This window comes from Leuresthes tenuis, unplaced genomic scaffold (genome assembly GCF_036924035.1).
Source record: "Leuresthes tenuis unplaced genomic scaffold, fLeuTen1.0.hap1 SCAF_15, whole genome shotgun sequence".
Classification (NCBI taxonomy): Eukaryota; Metazoa; Chordata; class Actinopteri; order Atheriniformes; family Atherinopsidae; genus Leuresthes; species Leuresthes tenuis.
Genome location: NW_027325369.1, coordinates 22,994,380 through 23,017,335, shown reverse-complemented (window position 1 = coordinate 23,017,335; position 22,956 = coordinate 22,994,380). Strand labels below are relative to the sequence as shown.

Here is a 22,956-nt window from a genome sequence, read left to right as displayed (position 1 = left end):
AACATATATATATATATATACATATATATACAGATAGATAGATCTATCGAGCTCTCTCTCTCTGACAATGGCCGTCTTAAAAGTTAAGTTCACCAAGACCAAGAGGGACAAGCTGGCCCAGGTGCTGTGGATCCTCAACTGGATCTCAGTGGTTACAGGAGCCCTCCTGTTCAGCCTGGGGCTCTTCCTCAAAGTGGAGCTCAACAAGCGTGGGGAGCTTATGACTGAGAGGGACATACAGTACGTACCTAACATGCTAATAGCTGTGGGTCTCATTGCTTGTGGCATCAACTTCCTGGGTGGGAAGATCTGCTATGACTGTGTTGACACAACCAAGTTTCTGCGGTGGAAGCTGATCATGCTGCCCTACATTGTATGCACCTTCTTCTTCACCTTCTGTGTGCTGGTGGGGGCACTCATGTGTTACAGCATGCGTGGGGAGCTGGATGAGTCTCTGAACTTGGGGCTGACACAGGCCATGAGGTTCTATAAGGACACAGACACACCAGGACGCTGCTTCCTGAAGCGCACTGTGGACATGCTGCAGATACAGTTCCAGTGCTGTGGAAACAATGGCTATAAAGACTGGTTTCAAATCCAATGGATAAGCAACCGCTACCTGGATATGTCCGAAAGAGAAGTTGTGGAGTAAGTACAAACTGCTGGATGAGGACACTGTTCAGTAGAGTATTTACAAGATAGGAGGAGTTATGAGAATGACTGGAGGAGGGAAAAAATCTATAAACTGAATTATATTTATCAAAGAACAACACAATGTGACCATGTTAAAACAGCTTTCTAAGAGTCTGTAGAAGAAATCAGTCTAAATCTATAGCTCGTCTTTTTCATAGCTGGTTATTAACAATGTACTCCTATTAAACCCCTGTCTGTTCTGCAACTTTATCCTATTTTGCTCTTTAATTTTCTTCCTGTTGCTCCAGGAAGCTGTCAAGGGGAAAAAAAGGGGAGCGGGTGGCTATTAGGGGAAAAAAAAAGCTCTAAATTACCACAAACTGCTCTGCACTAGATGGATGCTAGAAACCAAAAGGAAGTGAATCTGTGACTTATCAAAATGTATTCAACATGAAAATACCTATTCCCTGTGGCTGTGCAAGTATGTTTGTAAAGTAGTTGACTACATGTTAATTATCTTCCTTGGTCCCAAAGCAAAAAGGTGTCTCGGGTGGCCAACTGAATCAGGTCAACTGATGCTAAATGTCACCAGGCTTAATGGCAGCTTATTTTGGGTGAGCCCACTTTGACCCAGTAAAGTCTTGGTTTTTTGGGGGGTGATCATGTTTGGGCTGAGAGTTGGAAGATTTGCCATATTCAGATGTATATGAACACATAACAGTATGTGGTGACCTGAGTTTTGACAACTTTTACACCTGGTTTAGTTTCAGGACATATCAACAGAACTGTAGGAGTGAAAATTAGGATTGTTTCACTACAGGATTATCATGGAAAATACACTATTGATATTACATAAAATAAGAAAACATATCTTAATGTTTTTGGTCAAATTTCCGTTCTCTTTAAGTTTGTTTATTATTCATGTTGCTTGTGATTTGACATCAATATGACCATTTTTACCCACTAAATCTGTAATTTCTCACTGCTTCCTCTGACCCTTGCTGGGAACAAGTTGAAATATACATTTGGTTTTGAAGTTAGAATACATTATGTATAACTGACAGAGGCACCAAATCCATCAAAGCAGACTCTGCATTTCATCCTTTCTCCGTCTTTCTAGTCGTTTAAGGAGTAATGTGGAGGGAAGGTACCTGATGGATGGAGTCCCCTTCAGCTGCTGCAACACCAACTCACCCCGGCCCTGCATCCAGCAGCAGATCACCAACAACTCTGCCCATTTCAACTATGAGCACCAGACGGAGGAGCTGAACCTGTGGATGAAAGGGTGCCGCCAGGCGCTGCTGGAGTACTACACCCACATCATGCAGTCCATTGGCCTCACAGTCCTCATCACTTGGCTGTTTGAGGTGAGGAAACACAAGCCGGAAACTACAGAAAGTCTTTGTCATGAGCCTGAATAGCATCTCTGTAAGATGTTAAAGTTGGACAAAGCCTTTTGAATTTTGCAAAGACACTGTTGCTGCACATTCAACTGCAGCATTTGTTACTTACTGTTGGGCATCCGAGCAGCACTTGAAGTGAGCCCTCCTGTAGTCCTTTACTAAAAAATGACAGCATACCTTTGGCATCATGATTTGTATTCACCTTTTGCTTTTTGTTTCCTCTCAGTAATTTGTGCCCCTGTTTTCTTTCAGCTGTCAGTGCTGACCGGTGTCCGTTACCTCCAGACCTCCCTGGAAAATGTGCTGAGACAAGGAGACCCCAACTCTGAATCTGATGGCTGGCTGTTGGAAAACAGCTTTATGGAAACTGCCCGCACCAACATCAATATCATCAAGAGCCTCGGCAAGAGCAACCAAATAGACACAGCCAACAATGGAGACCCCAACATTGATGTCCCATCCACCTCCAAGGCACACTATGGGCCAGACAATGTTCCTCCAAAGCAAATCACTGAAGCCAGTTGATCTTTTTCCAAGAGATCTCAAACAATAGCATCTTTGACCATTTAGTGGATTTTTTTTTTTCAATATCATAGACTATAGATTGATACAGCCATTGTAGCATAATCCATTGATTTGTGGACTTCCATTTTGAAGACTCAGGCTTGAAGTCTGGCCATCACCAAATTTAATTTTGTGGCCAAATACACTTTTTGTACGCTGTAAACATGTTTTTTTTTTTCTGCTTACACAAAATAGACAGCGGTGTACTATTTACATGTTTCCAGTGACTACAGAGGGTAGTCGCACAATCAGAAAGCCCTGCTCTGATTGGTCAGCACCACTGACATGAGCAACGCCACCACTCTACAACAGCTCTGTTGAAATTCAAATATGAGAAGCCATTTCACAGGATACATATTCTGCCTCATCCAAATACACGGGTGAGTCATCAACATTTATTCAGAGAAAAACAAACTCCAAAGAATATTAACAAAACCTATGAAACAACTTCTTTTTTGGCCAATGTTGGGCCACAACCTGACATATTGACATAGGTCAAAAGTTAACACTGAGCAATACTTACCCATAGTTGCGTGCGTGTGCGTGTGCGTGTGTGTGTGTGTGTGTGTGTCTGTGTAAAAATTTTACATATTGAGGGGATTATCACACAGAATGTATTCTGTTTTAGGGGTACATCTTCCCCAGGTGATGCCTTCTTGACTTGAAACAACCAAAACACACCAGTCTTTCCATAAAATTCCTTCTTTTTTCTGTAAACATCACAACCGTTTTTTTCTTACACTCCCATACAAATCTGTACTGTAATAATGTTGTTTACAAATGTCTTGTCACCTCTGTGTCATGTGGTTTTGCAGCAAATGGCCAAAACAAGTCCTTGACAGTTGCAACACTTAAATCTAAAAATCAACTTGAATAATAGGAGTCTGCTGATGACAGGTTAGTAACGAGTGACGTTTTTTTCTCTAAACATCCTAGAAAAAGACATTTTCACAAAAAAGAAAAAAAAAGCTATTTGGGACATATTCAGGGTGTTAAGAACAATAGTAACACTTCTGGATCCTCAACGCATTTTTTTTTCCTCTAGACTTCTGCGATAGCAAACGAGGTAGTACTACTGGTAGTAAGTAACGTCATAACCACTGTGTGTTAATGCTTTCACATGAATATATATATTCAGACAGAAAACCGTAAGTAATAACAGGAAGGTTTCCTAGACCACGAACTACTGCTAGAATGAATCTCATGTGCCTCAGCAATGCCACCTTTTTTTTCCCCACAATGAAAACACTGTTCGCTGGGATGAGCCACCAAAAGTCTAACAATAAACCTTTTGTCTGTTACAGCTTTGTGTGACTTCATTAAACTGACAAAGCCATCAGTTTATGTGCTGGATGCAGGACCTCACCTGTTGTTGGACAAAAGAATTATCCGATTATTCTGCATGTCTTAAAAACACAAAGCAGAAAAGCAGACGTCTCAGCATTTAAAACACATGATTATGCAAAATTTAACTTAACTGTTTAATTCAATGTTAAAAAGAACAAAACGAATGAAGCATCCCTGCCTTGTACAGGTGAGCTATGTGTCTTCTGTTTACACTGAAGATCGGTTTATCAAAATCCATAACACTGGGTCTCAAATCAATTCAGGGGGAACCAATACAAATAGTCAGTAGATTGGCTTGTGTCTTTATTTCCACAGCCTTGAAGTCATGTAGAACTGTTAAACATCACAAAAAAAGCAGGAAATGTTTATTCACAACTTTTTTCCTGAAACAGCAGAGAAAACTAGAAGAATAACTGAACCGACATACCGGATTTCTTTCTTCTTTTTTTTTTTAATCTCCCTCTCTTCAATAAAATGTACATTTCTTACATTTCTTTAACTCACTTAATGTCAGGTGAGTTAACTAAACAAAAGAAAAAAAAAATCTGCCTTCCATTGGTTTAAATGATTACAAGCATGCATCCTTTTGGCTTAAAATTATAATTTTTTTTTTTCAAGAAGGGATCTCACAATATCATGTAGTATTGGATATGTTTTAACATTATTCATGAAGTATTTAAGGTCACTGAGGATTTTTAACTATAAATATGGCTGAATTTCAGAAAAGTGGTGGTAAAATGGCTGCTTGTTATTAAGTGCATGTTCATGAGGAAGCAGTGTGTCCCCTCTTAGATGAATCGATCTGTTAGAAAACAGTTTGCAAACTGATAGAATGTATATTCTACATAGTTTTTACCCATTATACATATGTATGTATGTCTATGCATGACTGAGGTGACAGCAGGTTATTATTTGGAGCGTCTTTACGATTAAGAGGCAAACGCAAAATGTATAAGATCTCTGCTCAAACCTTTCCACATGAATGTACCCTTAAAAAAACAAAGCATCACTGAACAATTATAACTTATAACAAATCATAATTTCTCAAACACAAAAACAGAATGCAGAAAATTCACATTACTGACAAAAAAAACGTCACCCATAAACTAAAACCAGAAACATGTACGAGTGTAGTTGATGTTTGTCTTTATTTGATTGAGCTTCTTTCAAAAAAAACATCACTCCAGAAGAAACTCCTCCTCACTGCAGACAATCAAATGGAAACAAGGCGACTTCGGTTACATAATCGTCCACCGCCCTTCATAATTGTTTATCTTTGACTGCGCCACCTCTCTGGAAGGGATTGAGCCTGCTTTGATTGTAGAAGGCTTTAAATGCATATGCGTGCATGTGTGTCTAACGTGTGAGTGTGTGCGTGTGACTGGTGCTCGCTATTTTTCCTGCCACCACAGCTTGAACAATCATCACAACATCTGCCACTCAAAGGCAAACATAACATTGACCACCTCCAGGCTGCGGGCGATTTCTTCCAGGATGCAGTGCTGCTGCCACAGTTGGTTCAGCTTCCTGTAACGCTCTGGGCAAAGGTGCAGAGGATTGCCCCTTCTGGAACATATAAAACACAGAGCTCTATTAATTCAAGGGTTTTCAAGGTATTTGGTAAGATAAAAAAAAATGTACCTCATGGCATTGGCTGCATATGTCTTTACTGCACAATACAACATGAACACACGGTCAGGCGAGAAAATATTTGGACACTTTCAAGTGGAGGAAGCATTATAGAATCTTAGTTCTCAAACGAGCAGAATCAGCTTTTAAGGACTCATTTGTTATTGAGCAATTAACCGATATCTATTTCATGGACAGGTATGGGGTATTCCTGCATTACTTCCTTATCAGTTAAGCAGTGAAAATGTATGGGCTTGATTTCAAGTATAAGACACTAAAAGGTCTGGAAACCAAAAAAAAAAAAAAGAAAAAAGGTTAGGATATACAAAAAAGACAATAGAGGGTAGATGATCAAAGTATCATTTCTATGGTAAAGAAAAGTCCCCTAACAACATGCAGCCAAGATAATAACACTCTGTGTAAGGCCAGCATTTCATTATCAAAGTAAAAAACATCTGAAGACCCAAATGAGAGAGAATGCCTTATGATCAAAGTATTTGACATTATCTCTAAAATACATGGAAGCAGCTAGATTGTAGGGGCAATCTGGCATACATAGCAACCAATAACACTGGGTCATTAGTGCTCATTGATAATGTGACAGAAGGCAGAAACAGCTGGATGAATTCTAGTTTATTGGGGTATACTGTCTGCTCAGAGTCAGCCAAATGAAGCAAACGGTAGTAATGAATAGTACAGATGGACAATAACCTAAAAACATCCTGCCAAGGCAGGAAATTAAATGTTCTGCAATGGCACAAGTCTAATAAATTTGAGCTTCAACTCACTTGCTGCAGCCAAAATGAAAACGACAAACAAATAACTGACGGCAACAGCAGAGATCAGGCAGAGCATCACTACAGAGAAGAAGCATTTAATTTCTGGTGATAAATGTGCTAAACCCTCTTGACAATTTGGAAGCGATCACACCATCACATTTTACTAAGTTTTTAGTTTTAGTGTCCAAATGTTGTGATAAACTGTGTTTTCTATACGTGATGGGTTGGCATGTGAGGTCAAGATTTCACAAAGAAACCTCAACATTGCATGGAAACTGTAGTGACAATAACCTAATTGCATAACATGTATTGATTTAGAATAAGACGAAGATGGGAAGTAAAGCCAAAATTAAATACCAGGAGAAAAGAAGTAAAAAAACAACACATTTATATCTCTAAGCAGAGATTATATCCTCACCCTAGATGAGGATCAGTCTCCCCATAATCATCCAAGTACGGAGCTGGGTAAGTGCTTCCTCGAGTCTTACTGGCCATCAGAACAATTTCACACTCTCTTATCCTGTAAACATTAAGCAACCCCCAAAAAAACACAACGTATTATTAAGTAAGACTTCTGTTAAAAAATAATTCCACTGATCTCTAATATGGAGTGCGGCTGACCAACCTGAGGAACATGCCCACTCCAGCCCCGCAGGTAGCAGCGTGTGCTGTGCAAGCTCCCACATCCTCCTCATCCAGCTGGCTGAGACAGCAGGAGCTCTGCGAGCACAGCATTGCCCCACAAAACAGGCATAGAGTCGGGTGCTTTCTCTCATCATCTGTAGATTTTGGACATCTAAAAAGGCAAAGTGCGGACAAGTCAGAAAGGCTGCATGTCCACAGCAGACTGAAAGAGGGTGAAACGAAAGGACTTTGCTACTTACTGAAAATGGCTGGCTTGATTGAGGAGAGCACTGTAATCGTCAGGAAGATCAATCAAACGATTCCTTCTCCTGGGGTATCTGTGGAAAGAGTGGGTTTATTGACCAGCTGCTTGGACATGTTTATTAAAAATAGAAAAGAAATACTGAAATGATACCTGACGGTCTGGATATTGCCTTTCAGGGCTTTGGTTACAGCTGGGTTCCCACACCACCTAAGAAAAACACATGCAGTTACAAAACTGCTCATTTCCTCAGTGAATACCAAAAGCTGCATAGATGTTATGAACTCACTTCTGAAGAAATGGACAAACAGTGTCTCTGTGGTCCTGGAAGAGCTGGAACACATTGAAGGGTAGTGCCAAGTAACTGCATAGTGCCTCTATCTGTCCTTGAGATGCAACTATGACAAAAAAACAAACTTCATCACATACAACACTTCATTCAATGGATATTCCTAATGGTGCTACATTTACCAGCGCAACCTACCAGAACTATTAAAAAGCTCCTCTGGCGGTTGTACTCCTGTAAGGCAGTTGAAAAACAGAGCAGCACAGCGCAGGAAAGGTTCAATTCCCTCCTTCACTCTTTGTGCTACAAAGCTGCCGGACAACTCAGGAGTCAACCTGAGGAGCAAACCACAAGACAAGGTGTTTCTGGGAGAGTCTTTGTGGGAGTCTTCCATATACCCTCCTCTGGTGTGGGCTTTACAGACCTTTTATGTCCACAAAAATGCTATGAACACTGAAGGAAGCATTTGTCTTCTTTACATTGAAAACATATCAGCTTCTGCATTCTTCGAGGTAAATAGAAGGATGAAAAAATAAGCTGTACCCTCCAGTGTGTTGTGACACCGTTGTGTATAACTCTGCCGCTGCTCTCGCCTCCTCTGTCTCCTCTCCGTCACCTAAAGCAGGGAAATCTACACAGATATGAAACCATCGTTTAATAAAAAAATCCTCGCCCTTGTGTTCTGTTGTAAATAGCAAGTTTTTTTTGTGTTGATACCTGTAGAAGTCAAGAGGACCTGCAACATGTGAGCCATGGTGACCAACTGTAAAATGTACAGGTGGTTGTAGGCAGAGCTCACAGCAGACGGCTGTAAGTCTACGGCCTCCTCCTGATACAGTGAGGGTACAGACAGCACCAATCCCACCTGACAAAACATTGCATACATTAACACGAGTTTTCACCTGCAAAACAGATCCAACTTTTTACGTGAAGCCCCTTGCATTAAGTCCTTTATTCAAAATACAAGCCTTCAATGCTATGGGTTTGGAAGCGGGTCAGGTGCTGTAGGTATGCAGATATCATATCCGTTTGTGTCCCTCTTAATTATCTTTACCGTTTATCGCATTTTACTGTGCAAATCATTTTGTGAACATTTTCTTCGCAGGAAAATTCATGCAAATATAATCTGATTGACTAATTGTGATTCAACCAAAAATCTATTTGCCATTTCGATTTCAGTCGTAGAGAAGACAAACAGAGCAGGAGATGCTCCGTTTAGGGGTGACCTACCAGAAGATGGAAGAAGTCCACCTCCAGAATAGAAGGCGTGTTCTTTCTGCTCATGACAGGAAGCAAGACTGAGGAGAGACATCACAGTTTTGAAAACAAGGAACACTGAACAGTCGTTGGTGTAATCCTTACTGATAATGCTCTTTATAGGTTAGAAAATACTTTTTAATTTCAGTTCAGATTTCTAACTTAGGCAAACAAAGTATATTAAAAACAAAGTATTAACAGTTGCCTGCGGAGTAACATAATAGAAAAATACCCATCGCTGCATCCTTTACCTGTCAATATTTTGGCACCGACCATTCTGAAATGTTAGCAAATTGTTAATCTATTTAACCTTTATTTAACTACAAAAGTCATTGTTAACTAATTCTATTTACAATGACGGTTTCAAATCCCACCCCTTACACAAAGCATGCTTCAATGGACTACATACCCCCCATCATATCTGTGAAGTGCCTTTGGATGACTGCCTGGGAGCTCTTAAGTCTCTGTGACGCTGAAAACTGAACGATCGCTTTCAGACCTGCAAGCTAAAAATGAGAAGAAAAAAAAGAGTTCACAAAATGCTGCCCAAACTATGTGCATTGTTAAAGACTTCTGGGGTTTTTTGCTCGTCAGAACGTGATGTCCAACCTGTCTGTTTTGTAAGGATCCAAATAGAGGTTTGTCCTCTTCCTGCAATATGTTTTCTGTGAAAACAAGAAAGTATACTTGAAGAAATGCACACATGAATAAAGAAAAAGGGGGAAAAAAAGCAGCACAGGCCAAGTGTTACTGTACCTATGGCCTGAATAGTGAAGGCACATGTGTTCCAGGCCATAAGGGGCACACGTGGACACAGCTCATTGGGTGCAGTCTTCAGTCCCACCCTGTGGACTGTAGTGGCGCACACAACCAGCATCTCTGTAATGCTGTCTGAAAACTTTCTCCTAAGCAACCACGAGCAGAGAATTCAGAGGTTTACTTCCTTATTAATGCAAACATGCTTCGGTTATATATGAAGGAACCAAAAGTTTTGCTCACGGTTCTTGTACTCCATAGCTGAGAATGGATCTAAAGTCGGGCTGGCCCTCTCCGCATAGCCCAGTGGTACCACTGATACCACTACCACCATCGCCACCACCACCTTCTGCATTGAAATCTGCATGAGAAATTTCATAGAGGATATAAGGAAAAATGACCTTTTTCCTGCCTGAGAGGATGAGACCTTACATTTCACTACTACATCAAAAATTCAAGAAAGAAAAACTTGTATTCATATATATGAAAATGTGTTATTCAGATCAGCACAAGAAACATGTTACTTTACTGGACTTCCTTGCCCATTTTCTTGTTATACCCACTTAGCGTCTACTTCAGAAGATGCTGCATTAGCTGCACCTCTGAAGTGGGAGCTTTAACCTCTTCTGCCCTTACTTTTTGTTTAGCTATAAACATCTCATCATTAGTTATACAGTTCACTTAACATAAGGAATAAATTATCCAATAACGCTCGACCAGAACTTTACATTCTTTATTCTTTACATTCCGACAAAGAAATATGACTTCTAATTAGTGCCTTCAACTTATTCCACCAGTCCTAAGTTTGAAATTCTATGTTCGGAAGTGTCACCGAATACACCATCAGAGGGGCAGGGTGGAGTCGTAAAGTCATGGCAGGAAAAGCAGCTGCTGTTGTGTCTCTGTGTTATTTCTAACCAAAGCATGTCGGACATCTCGTTAATACCTCAGGATATCGTGTCAGTTTGTGAAGAAGGGTGTAATATGACCATTAAAAAAAGAAAAGAAAAAGCACAAAAACGGGCACGTGCCTCATCGTCATTGTTGTGCATCCATCCAAAGACCTGTAATAACTGAATGCTCAATATCTCTTCTCTCTTCTTACCGTTATCCTGAGTGATTGACTTGAGTCCTTTAATCCTGGCAGAAAGGATCTGGATCCAGCGAGGCATTGTCAAATGCTGTCCTATTATCTCTGCATTTTCACTAGACACAGGAAATAAATATTCAAATAACCTTTTGCAAGCAACTGAATCATGCAAATTGTCTGAGGTACATGGACCAGGCTTACTAGTTAAATGTTAGTGTTTCTAATGGGATGAGTGGGACGACAGTATTGCACAGGGACTTGCACAAGGGACACAAGTACTCTCCGTTCTCCAGGTCAATAATCAGCTCAGCGTGGAGTCGGTTCCTGGTCGTATTTTGAACTGCCTCAAAATATCTATTTTTTTTTTTAAAGTGAGAGAGGAGCAATAAAACTGGTAAATAAGCCATATAATAGAAGAACAACATTTAAAAGCCTTTTCCTTTGTAGTCACTCACTTCTGCCAACACGTGGCGTGCATGACGTGTCCACAGCTGCCTGTGTGGGTCCCCACAGCCAGTTCAGGACACATGAAGAGGGGATATGTCCCTGACCCTTTAAAAGTGGTTGATATATAAACATTTGAGTCAAGCATTTACCTATAGAGCTGTGATTCTCCCAAATTAAACGGTACGATCATCGAGTGGAGGCTTACCATCTGCTGCGTTAGCCGGTATCTTCCCCCGACACTGTGTCAGCACCGTGGATCTTTGAACACATGCAGTCAGTACCATGGCAGGAGCTTGAGGTAAAACCTCCTGCTCCTCCTGGCAAAGAATGCAGGTTAGCATCTCCCTTTCAGCTGGAGTGGACCCTCTGTGAGGCCCGATCGCTATGCAAAGCTCTCTCTGCTCCATGTCAATACTGGAGAAATAGACATAAACAAATTTAGGAGTTAGTGTCAGTAATTTGGTGTGGCTCCTCAACACAAGCATGAAACACATGGGATGCTCGGAATGACTGCTCACCACTCTGTCGATGCCACAGGTTCTTGTGTTCCACTCTCAGGCATGTTGTCATACAGCATCTTGTTTGATTCAATGAAGTTCTTTTGCATTGCCGACATCTGGGCCATGATCTTCTGCCGGTGGAGCTTAGCTGCCTCCGCCTTCCTTTTCCGCTCGGCCTTCTCTTTGTCCTGAGCGCTCTGGACCAACCACAGATAAATCAGAATAGAAGAGGGGCCACTATACTCTGTCCAACCATTACTGCAGTAAACCTTTTTATCTCAACATAAACATATTCTCTTTAGTAACCTTTATGTTGTTTGGTGGGTTTTTTTTGTTTTTTTTACCTCTTCTGGCTTGGACATTTCCATGCTCTCAGACACTGTCGGGCTGGACTTCTCTCTAAGGCACTTAACAATCTCAAACATCTAGAAGAAAGAGATTATTATAAAAATGTAAAAACATTTAAAAAAAGGGAAAACATATGGTGAAAACTGACTTCCTTATCAACCTACCTGTAGAAGCCATGTGACCATGTCTTTTTGAGCTTCAAGGGAAGGCAAAGCTTTGATCTTGGACAACAAGAGGATCACTGACTTGCCTTGCTCTGAACCAATTACTGCAAGAACAAGACATGCATTTTTGTCACAGAAAATAACCTTTTCCAGCTCAAAGCGTTGGGAACTTCAACTAAGATGAATAAATACTCAGTGTTGGCAACGGTTTCTGTTTTCACTCACCGCGGGCCTTTATGCTAAAATCAAAGGTTACTTCCTCCACAGTGCTATCCTCAAGCTGTGATTTCTCTTCCAGCAATGCCTGGCCAATCAGGTGCAGCGTCTGCGTGATAAAAGCGTGACTTATGTTGCCAGTTTTTAAAAATTGCCAAACAAGTATTTATTCATTGCAGAATAGGTCAAGAGAAATGCCACGTGTACCCTCTGGATCATGGCTTCTGTCCAGTGACTGGGCCGGTCCTCTGCAGCTCTCTGCAAGATGTGCTTCAAGATGTGGACGATAATGTCGCAGCAGAGGAGGCGCACGATGCTGGAGAAATGTGGGCAAAAGGCTGGAGGCACCGGGGGACGCAGAGCTGAGACCAGACACAGTGTTAGAACTGCTGAGTCACGAGCAACTAATGTGCAAAAAAGTGGAACATTCATGATAAACTCTGGCCTGTCAGTCACCTTTATCATTGCTCTCCTGGGCTCTCCTCTTTTTTTGCGACTCCTCTGCCTGCACCAAGTTAAAAAATAAGAAATTAGCCAGGTGCCGTGAAACACTTAAAACCAATTTGATTATAAACTCTACACTACCTTGCTGTGCTGGGATCTTGAGTAATGGTAGAAGAAAGGGTTGAACTCTTGTAGAAGGTCTTTTTTCACTTCATATAATCCATGTCCCGACACACCTGGCCTTCTAAAAATAGAAACAGAATACACGGATGATTAAATCCTACATAAACCTCATTTTAATGGAAAAACTGGGCTGTTTTATTCTATTTTCTATCCAAACATACTTGAACGTAGCAACTTTAGTGATTACTGCTTCCAGGCCTGTTTCATGGCTTTCCTACAAAGAAAACATAATTTCCCATCATTCATGACAGTCCATCCTTTTTGAAAGGCACAAAGTATTTTAAATTTCAGATGTGCAGCATTATTAGCTTACATTCTCTGGCAGGCTTTTGACCAGGGTGCTGTGAGCCATGGGCTCGATGCACAGCAGGTGGATAACCTCCCTCATCGTCACATCCTCCTTGGTCACCGGACTGATCCCAGGAACATAGCGCTCACCTGGACACATAACCGACATCAGATGCAACAATTCAGTTCACATTCAATTCAATTTGGTAATATTCAACTAAGTCACTGTGGTTGACTGTACCAATGATGACGATGAGCAGGTACAGCATCTCCTCGGTCAAGCGGTTCCACTGCATCAACTCATCCTGGGAATTTAGTCGCATATCACTGACAAGAACAACATCTGATGGCATCTTATTTTTTTCTTGAATAAAGATGGAGGTGTTACTTGCCTGATCTTTGCTTGAACAACTGCCATTGAATTGTTCAAAGAGCTCAAATCTCAGCAAGATCAGCATGAGGAAGTGGTTGGGATCCATTTTGGAAGCAGCAATCTGTAAATACATGAAGGGTTTCATATGTTATTGCCTCCCTATGGAGATAAAAAGGTGAAATCAAATTTTAAAAAAATCCTGGCCGGCTCTCACCCACCTGAAGCATGACGATATCTTTGTCGTACATCTCGTCCCTGCATTTTACGTCTTGATAGTAGTAGACCTGTTCGTGTGATACAATCATTTATGGATTACGCTTTGAAAGTCACAGACGACATAATGCAGAATGGAAACAAAGCCTACCTGGCTGACCAACGACAGACCATTTCTCCGCCACATTTCGGCTGTGACCTGTGCAGCCAGCACCACACAACGCAGAGGATGCTCTGCAAGCTGAATGAAGTTATAGCTTTCCTGCAGCAGACAAAGAAGACTCCTTAACTTTCTGATGTACACTTCATCTACATTAAATATATCACTTATTCTCTTTATCTAGAAATTGTAATGCAGTAACGCGGGGGCCGTTTGCTCATTTGGAAACTGAAGGCTGTGGTTAGTTTATTTACACTTTCTTCTGTCACTTACAGCATTATCCAGACGTTCAATCACCCCTGTTCCACACAGAAGCACGTACAGACCTAGAAATTACAACGTACAGATTAGAGGGTTCGCGGTTGATTTAAAAAAAAAATTAATAAATACATTATAAAATTTTTTTAAAAACTTTTGGAAATCACTGCTCGTTTCAAATATTAGTTTTCCTACCAGCCAGTAGCCTGGAGATGGGCAGGTGGATGCTAACTGGCTCCTGAGAGACTTTATATGGACGAACATGGAGGATGTGTTTGCACATGTAGAAGTCGGTGGCCTCCCTGTGGAGGGGCTGGTTGTTGCATTGCATCAGGACTGCGTGGCACTCCTTAAATGCAAGCACCAAGATCTCATCCTGAGGAGGAAGAAATAAGAATTAACTGAGTACAGCGCTCTTACTCTCCTCTCCATTTTAAGTCAGTGAAGTGTGTGGGCGTTGAAACGGCCTGAAACTGCGTTGCATTCAATCTTTGACACATTTGTACAACAAACATCATTTAGCTTTTTTTTAAGTTGTGTCATCTATAGAACTAAATCCCAACTTACAAGAATATAATCATGAGTATGTGAGCAAATATTATTTCTAATCAGTGTTAATTCAATAGATTATGCATAAAGTATGCAGATTCTTATATGCATTTCAGTCGCACGTGCAAGCTACAAAATAGAACAGAGTAGCTTGCAAATGCGAGCTAATGAGCACATGTGTGACAGCTAAGTGCAGCGTTCTCTGTAGTTTTAGAACAACAATACGATTTGATTGCAAGTCAAAGCTCACATCAGATAAACACCAATCCTGAAACATCGCAAGAATGTGGCGGAGCTGGATCTGGAGAGTAAAGCCGGCTTCCCATTCTGGCTCTACGGCGATGTGTTGACCAAGCTGCCGCTTCACCTCCTCCATACCCTGATAGGGAAAGCAAAAGAAGGCCAGGAATCATTTATCATGTGGTTTGTCGAGCTACCGTGAACTACTTTATTAGTGCTGGCATTGCATTATAAATAATAAAACTGCAATTCAAACCTGCATGCACTTGAGAAACCCAAGAAATACTCTGAATCCTTCGAGGAACTGTCCCCGCAGCTCCTCGGTCCACACCGAGGGTTTACTGATCAGAATGTATCTGAGACACGGGAGGAAATGCATTTTAGATAAAGACCAAAACTTTGAGAACAAAGAAGTCGTGTTCAAACGGTGGCTTCTTTTAATCACCTGAGGTCGTGGAAGATGACCTGGATGCGTGAGAACTTGTCGGAGTTGTAGCCCACGAACAAGAAACGATTGCTAACATCAAGATGCTCGCGCAGCAGTTCCATGACCGTATCAACTATCACTTTAATGACGTTGCACTCTTCTATCAGCTGTCTGGCCTGGAGGAAACGTTTGTGAGAACAGGGATGGACAATGAGATAAGAACTTCTTTATATGCAATAATTGCACCAGTACATTTGGAATCATTTGCATTTACATCATTTACATAGATTCTTCTTCAATTATCATCAGATAATAAACCATAATTCAAACAGTCACAGTGTAGGTTGACAAACATGATGTAAAACGTGAAAACAACACTAATTGGAGTCAGTAACCAGCCAATCTGTTGAATCAATAAAAGCAGATGTGGGTTAGAGCTACTTTGACAATCATTATCCACACATTATCCATTCACACATGGCAAAAAGTCACACAAAAGAAGAGATTTCTAAAGACTTCTAATTAAGAATTTTCTACTTGTATAGACCTCCAAAAGAGGTCAGCCATGTATCCATTTCACAGTGGGACGCATTTTCTACAAATACAGATGGTTCAGTGCTGTGGCTGCTCTTAGAACATGTTCTGACAGAAAAGAAGACTAAAAAAGCATGAGTACATATTGTAAAGGTTTCATCTTATCGCAGAAAACAAGACTCACAAGTGTGGGAACAGTGAAGATCTGAACAGACAGAGCAGTAATGGATATACTCCTTTCATGGTCATCGTTGATGAAGTCCTTCTGAAGCTGCTTGTAGTACTGAAAAGAAGGAAAATATTTTCAATAAAAAAATGTATTTAACTCTAATTATTCTCTTTCCATTTACTTATGCTGGCTCACCTTCGTAAACTGGATAGCAAAGAGCCTCTTGAATTCAGTATCCATCAGCATGCTGCAGAAAATCATCTCGTGCACTATCTTGCGAGCTCCTTGGGGCAAGAAGGGAAAAGAAATGTTCTTACGTTAGAATCAGAAATGGACTTCAACTACAGGCGCACTTTGGAAAAACTTTTGGTGCCGAGTGAAATGTAAATGAAAACGGAACACAATGATTTGCAAATCGTATGGTTGAAAACATCAGATCATGTTGAGTTTGATGGCAGCAGCAGAGAAAAAGTGAAGCTGGGACATGTTCACCACGGGGTAGCATCTTCGCTCCTTTTAACAAGATGTTTGAGAACTGAGGAGACCAGTTGCTGGACCTTTGGGAGAGGAATGTTGTCCCGTTCTTGTCTTGTTCTTTGTCGTATTGTGACTTTCATGATGCACCGAATGTTTTCAGCTGGTGAAAGATCTGGACTACAGGCGGCCCAGTCCGGCACCCAGACTCTTCTACTGTGAAGTCGTGCTGTTATAACAGATGCAGTGTGGGGTTTAGCATTGTCTTGCTGAAATATGCAACGCCTTCCTTGAAAAAGACTCCATCTGGACGGGAGCATGTGTTACTCTAAAACCTGTATATACCTTTCAGCATTAATAGTGTCTTTCCAGATGTGCAAGATGCCACATCCATGGGCACTAAAGCACCCCCATACCATCAGAGATACAGGCTTTGCAATCGGGTGCTGACACCAAGCCGGGTGTCTGGAGGACACGGCGTGTTTCCCGTTGATGCTGAGTTGAGCTGGAGCCAATGAAAACCAGCGTCTACCACCATTTAACGGGAGGCTAACTACTCCTTAAACACTGACATGTCAGTTCAAACATGTTCCTCCAGCTGTTTCTTTTCAGCACAACTGACTTTTCCATACCCAACTTCTTTGAAACGTGCTGCTGACATCAAATTCAGTAAAATGTCTAACTTTAAATATTTTTCTGCATTCTAGTTTGAATAAAACATTCACTTATTAGATTTGTAAAACATTGGCTACAAGTTCTCTCATTTTAAACAGCATCCCAAAAGTGAAGCTTGGGTTTGCTTACCCTTGTACATCTTGGCATCGTACAGCATGAGTCTGCTGATGAGACAAGGCCGATCTCCGTCCACGTGTGGCTCCAGTGCCACCTGACAAAAGGCCTGCCTGAAGCCCACTGCACCGCACGGCACCAGTCGTATAAACACACAAACACGATTCAGTACGACGGTGAGGACATGTTGACCAAAAAGCTACTTGTCAAAAATCACAAAAAAACACGAAGGTTTGATGATGACTTCATTACCCGAATAACCGATGACCTTTTGGAACCAGAAGCCGAGGCGGAGTGCAAAGGTTTGATGAGCCATTACTGCTGCATGAAGGATCTCCACACGGAGCGGCTGGAGGGAAATGTGCTCCGAGTTGGACTGCAATACAACGCAAAAAGGACTCCAGCTCACTTTTCACGCGAAAAAGACTATAAAAAAGGCATATTCTGAATTTCCTGAATTGGACTCTAAACAGGAGTAAGAGAATGACATTTACCCTGATGAGATCTCTCGCCTGCTGGCAAGAACGAAGTGTTCCTCTCTTTACTGCCCGACGACCCTGTGCAAGAGTGGACGACAATGACATGAAGGCACTGGGAATTTAACAACAGCAATGGATTTAATTCACTCTTTTCCCTAAATAGTACTTAAAACAGAGAGTCATGAATAAAAAAAATACCTCTTTGTCAATAAGTGTAGTGTGCGTCTGGGCCTCAGCCTGATCACAGTGAACAGAGCGCTGCAGGGTGTAGATCACATGCTCGTACGAGTGGTGCTCATCATTGTACAGCACGCAGTAGTACGCATTTTCTTTTGTCCTGCAAAGATAAAGAGATACGGCGTCCCCGCTGGGCCAAGCGTTTTGCTTATAAAATGCGATCGCATGTAATCTGACAGGCCGTACCGCGGCTGGAGCTCAGCTGACAGCTCAAAGTTTTCCTCCCACACCAGAAAGTCTGTGACGTAGCGCAGCAGCATCCGGAACAGCTTCTCTGCACGGTCGGATAACTCAGGCTCCAGCATACAGTCATCCTGCAAAAATAGAAACAATAACACATTTCTTGCACTTGAAATACTTTTGCAAACGGAGCAGAAACGTTTCTCACACATCGCAAATGCTCTAAATTTATCAAATCAGCACAAATATGCAACTTCAAAGAAAATGACTCTAATTTGACGCGGTCAACGTTTGTTGTCATAACCTCAGCTAATTCCCCGTTTCCTGCATCACAGCCACCATGTCGATAGTGAAAATATTTTTCTTAATAAGCGCAGAAAGAGCTGCTGAACTCATGACATGAATATCAACTCCCCTGAGAGCAAACATTCCAAAAGCTACGACAGCATTCACGACAAATATCTGACATTTAACACACACAGGGAACCAAACAGACTTTCAACAATCTCCTCGTTACACGGCTGTGCAAGAACAAGCCACTAGAATCGACCGCAATATAAATAACAAAGAGGTCTGACAGAGCGAGGTGGGTTTTCATGTTTGCAGCAGACGTGCTCAGACCGGGCCGGAGACGTTAACAGGACCACCTGCTGTTTACGGAAAAAGGCACGGAGCCGTCACGCTGTGGGGCTAACGAGATTTTATCAAAAGCTGACCCAAACAGTGTGATCACACAAGAAAAGGCCGGAAAAACATCTGCTGAGAGCACAAACAGCTTCAGCAGCTGTAAACTGAACACATCCCTGTACAGCAAGTCTTAGACAACAGTAGACAGGTGGCTCTCAGCCAGCTGCACAAACAACTGTTTTATACCCTCTCAGTTTCTCTCAGTCACCCTCACAATCTCTAAATCTTGGCCTTTGCCATCCATAACACAGAGGTTAGGTGCTTTGTTTCTTTTGGACATAAAAAGTAGTGGTCATTTAGCCATCCAAATGCCCCCCCAGCGGAGGAGGTAAACGACCACAGCTCCCTGACCCCTTAAGAAAAAGGGTGCCTTGGCCCAAAGAGAGGAAATGGGACTTAGCCCTTGATTCTAGTACATTTCTTCAGTTGGTGCAGGTCAGCACAGAGTTCCTATTTCTCGTTTCCGGAGCCACAGCCACAGCCAAGAGAACAGCGTCCAAGGCCAAGATGGGAAAATAAGCATTCTGGGATTCACTGACACATAATGGGACAAGTACGGCCCTCCCACATCCCTCTTTCCGCTCCGTTATGTAACTTATGTAACTCACCGTTACCAAGGCAGTGGCTGCCCCTGGGTCGTGTTTGGAGCAACAAGGACCAATCTTCCAGGCCTCTACATCTCCACAATCACAGAACCCCCCGCCTGAGGATGCATGCATCTGGAAAAAAGAAAAGCAAAACAAATACACTGCGAGTCAGTGAGGGCGAGGTAATGGATACACAGCAGTAATTAGGTTAGACGTATAATTTAACTGTGGGAGACGAGTACCGTGCAATGCTGATGTCACAACATAAAAAGCCAAATAGAAAGTTATTACATCCCAAAATGATGCACCTTCCAGTATACTGGTTTGTGATATTTAAGCAAAATCATATGATTCTGATGCTTAAGACACAAAAGTAAGTAGGTGTCAGAGCTCTGGTGAGTCCAACATTTTTCAGTCTGTCCCTGAAGCTCCATGTGTTTGCCGCCCATTAAATTTAGCTATTCATCGCTGGCCAAAAAAAAAAAAGTAAAAAAAAAGATTTATAATAATTTAGAAATCCTTTATAGCACATCAAAAACGGGCATGAATCACTGGGACAAAAGGACTGACGAGGACAACGCGAGGATGCTCCTCTGTGTTTGGCTACCATGAATAACATCTCCTTTCAAAGCAGAAATCCAATGAGCAGTGATTTTCAATAACAATACCTCTTTGATTCAACGGGGCAGCTTTTTACAACCACAACAACATATCGGCTTTCACTAACGCAACACCAACCTTGTAACGATGGCTTTTGTGCACGCTGTCCTGGAAGCAGTCCATGCACAGAACACAAGTGGGATCTATTGCACAATCCCTGAAATAAGACGAAGAGCGGAGTTTGTACTTGACCGAACACAAACGTCAACATAATCCTTAAAAACATTTTGCTTTTGATACAAACTCAATCGCATTGCTAAATGACTTAGACTCAACTTTATTGATCCCTTTGGGATGACTCCCTCAGGAGTTGTTCTTTTTTTTTTTCTACTTTAACCAACCACAGATCTGTCTCATTATATTACTAATGGTTCTGTTTCAATGTCATCACAGGATACGTCTAATAAAGAAACTTGTGCCTAACGACTCAGGTTCTTAGAAGTCGTTTCAACATAAAACTTCTGCAACTGTTTAAGGAAAGAAAGTGAGAAAAGACACCTCAAAAAACAATGCACAAACACATGTCCGCATCTAAAAGAGAGACACAGTATTTCACATCATTGTACAGGGACTGCAACAATACTGAAACCTAAGAGTTCACTCATTAACTATTCATTTTTAACACTTAGCCTTAATACACTGGTGTTGTAGTATGGTTAGATCCCCCGTCAAACTAGGACCTATTGAGGCCAAACTATTCTAATGGCCTCTGTGGTTCATGACACCGCTGGCTCTGACCTGTATATATTTGCTGAGCCAGCATATTTCATGTTTAGAACCAAAACAATACCTTTTAAAGCATGTAAATGTAGTCAAATGCATGTTGATATTTCATCCCTTGAAAACAAAATAACCACAACAGGTAAAAAAAAATAATAATAATAATCTGTAGTATGTCACTCAAACTTCTATAATATTTTGGATTTATGACACATGTATTACAGAAGATCAGAGAATTTATACAGACCTGCAGGAGTAGACCGTCTCTCCCTCTTTAAACACACGTCCGCAGAGCTGGGAGGAAGTGCTGCCCTGCTTGAGCTTCGCCAGACCCTCCTGAGGATCCTCCCCAAACAGGAAGCACTCCAGAGGGTAGAGGAGACGAGCCTGCATGAGCTCCTCTTCTTCCTGAGGGCTTGTCTCCTTCTTCAGGCAGAAGATCTGCGGCACCTGCTCCTTCAGGTAGCGGAGCAGCTCCGCTCTGGTGTCTGAAGCCTCCTGCCATTCCTGCAGGGCAACAGAGAGGTGAACGCCCCGTTTGGCCCGTCCCGCCTCAAGCTACTGACTCAAAACTGCACCAATCCACCATAATTCTCATCATGGCGTGCAGATGAATGTCTGCTTTTAGTAATGCATCGCGATCACTTTCCAACTAACTGTCTTTTTTCACTGCCGTCCTACATGTCAGCTCCCCTTAACACTGTAGAACTTTCACAAAGTTTAGTATTTACATGTGTGTCGTGTGTATGATAACCTGAAATAATACCAACATGATTTAAACATGTCTGCTGAGGTCAATCTATTTGTTATCCTTTAGAAAGGTGCAGAGGATCTAGAGCCTATCCTGTAGGGGAGGGGGGGGGGGGGTTTCACCTTGGACAGGTCGGGAGTCGCCACAGGGCAAACCCACACACCTCTAAGGCCAATTTAAGATCACAAAGTGACCTACCATTACCATACTCGACTTTGGTCTGACCAACCGCTGCCCACAGCACACTTCTTTCATGGCAGGGAGTAAACTGAACAGCCACAACACAAAGCTAATCTCTGGCCATTCATGGAAGAGGTTTGACTGGTACAAACAGGACATATAAGACAGTAATACCACAGCAACATTTTGCCGATCAGAGATTGGTATGGATTTAGGTTTTTAAATCATAATAAATAAAACTTTTTTAAAAAAGATTATCTTAAACAGGACCCATGGTTACAGAAATCCATGATGTTCACTGGATGTTCAAGCTACACTCCATATCAAATCCCTTTCACACTCCACTGTGCTGGTTTTCGCATAATACGCCACACCGTTGGATCCTGCCAATGTCCTTGATGCAAGCTGTTAAACTTTGATCGTGTCTCGTCGTGAAATCTTTCACGAAGCAGCGAGTTCGGTTTCTCTTTCTCGACGTAAACAACTTGAACACCGACGGAATGCTCATCGAAAGCGGTCAGGACCTGATGCTCGAAATGAAGAAACTCTTGCAGACGCACTTGGGGGAAAAAAGCGAGTACAAAAATATCACAGACTTGAACACACTTCTGAGAACAAATCCATGTTTTCACCCACATGGAGGTTTAGTGAAGCCTCCCTGCCTCCAAATCGATTAACATATAGCCATTGCTGGTAAGCAACGGATACATTTTAGCATCTTAGAGGCTAGTCAGGTAGCCCCCCGGAGCTATGACTGCTAGCTTGGTACGTAATATATCCTCTCAGCACGCATTCAGACCGTACCGTACATAGGGATTAGTAGATTATACTTAAGTGTGTTGTCCCCGAGTCTCAGTACCTATTGTCAGTTTAAATTGTCATCTCAATATCATACCTTACTGAGCTCCAGACCGTCTACGGGTTTCTCACGTTCCGCCATATTCCATTTGCCGTAAAGGGGGAGGTGTCACTCGGAGACTATTTCCTGTGTGACCAAAACCTATCAGAGCTATGTGGAGAGGCAGCAGGCTCACAATTTGAGCTCGGCCTGTTGGATTTGTGACGGATC

At 41.9% G+C, this 22,956-nt stretch overlaps 2 protein-coding genes across 2 annotated transcripts; one reads left to right on the top strand and one right to left on the bottom strand.

Moving 5' to 3' along the window:
• The first annotated feature begins 67 nt into the window (after nt 1-67).
• On the top strand, nt 68-2,561 carry LOC140269823 (photoreceptor outer segment membrane glycoprotein 2-like). Its single transcript, XM_072364804.1, has 3 exons — nt 68-648; nt 1,754-2,000; nt 2,289-2,561. The coding sequence occupies exons 1-3, from the start codon at nt 68-70 to the stop codon at nt 2,559-2,561; spliced, it is 1,101 nt and encodes a 366-aa protein (XP_072220905.1).
• A 1,667-nt stretch (nt 2,562-4,228) lies between these two features.
• On the bottom strand, nt 4,229-22,886 carry ubr1 (ubiquitin protein ligase E3 component n-recognin 1). The gene is made up of 47 exons (XM_072365437.1): nt 22,783-22,886; nt 21,204-21,463; nt 20,315-20,393; nt 19,598-19,708; nt 18,309-18,436; nt 18,084-18,222; nt 17,901-17,963; nt 17,659-17,782; nt 17,422-17,529; nt 16,339-16,427; nt 16,159-16,257; nt 15,459-15,616; nt 15,270-15,369; nt 15,024-15,152; nt 14,420-14,600; nt 14,240-14,292; nt 13,958-14,068; nt 13,812-13,877; nt 13,613-13,714; nt 13,462-13,525; nt 13,246-13,370; nt 13,094-13,146; nt 12,891-12,993; nt 12,762-12,810; nt 12,513-12,667; nt 12,315-12,414; nt 12,090-12,193; nt 11,922-12,002; nt 11,596-11,774; nt 11,283-11,491; nt 11,086-11,182; nt 10,832-10,984; nt 10,646-10,746; nt 9,784-9,901; nt 9,541-9,689; nt 9,394-9,449; nt 9,194-9,290; nt 8,758-8,825; nt 8,245-8,392; nt 8,071-8,158; nt 7,726-7,862; nt 7,531-7,639; nt 7,395-7,451; nt 7,240-7,317; nt 6,981-7,151; nt 6,774-6,875; nt 4,229-5,513 (listed from the first exon to the last, which is right to left on the bottom strand). Exons 1-47 carry the CDS (start codon nt 22,825-22,827, stop codon nt 5,372-5,374), a joined length of 5,238 nt encoding a protein of 1,745 aa, XP_072221538.1. The 5' UTR covers nt 22,828-22,886; the 3' UTR covers nt 4,229-5,371.
• Nucleotides 22,887-22,956: the final 70 nt, after the last annotated feature.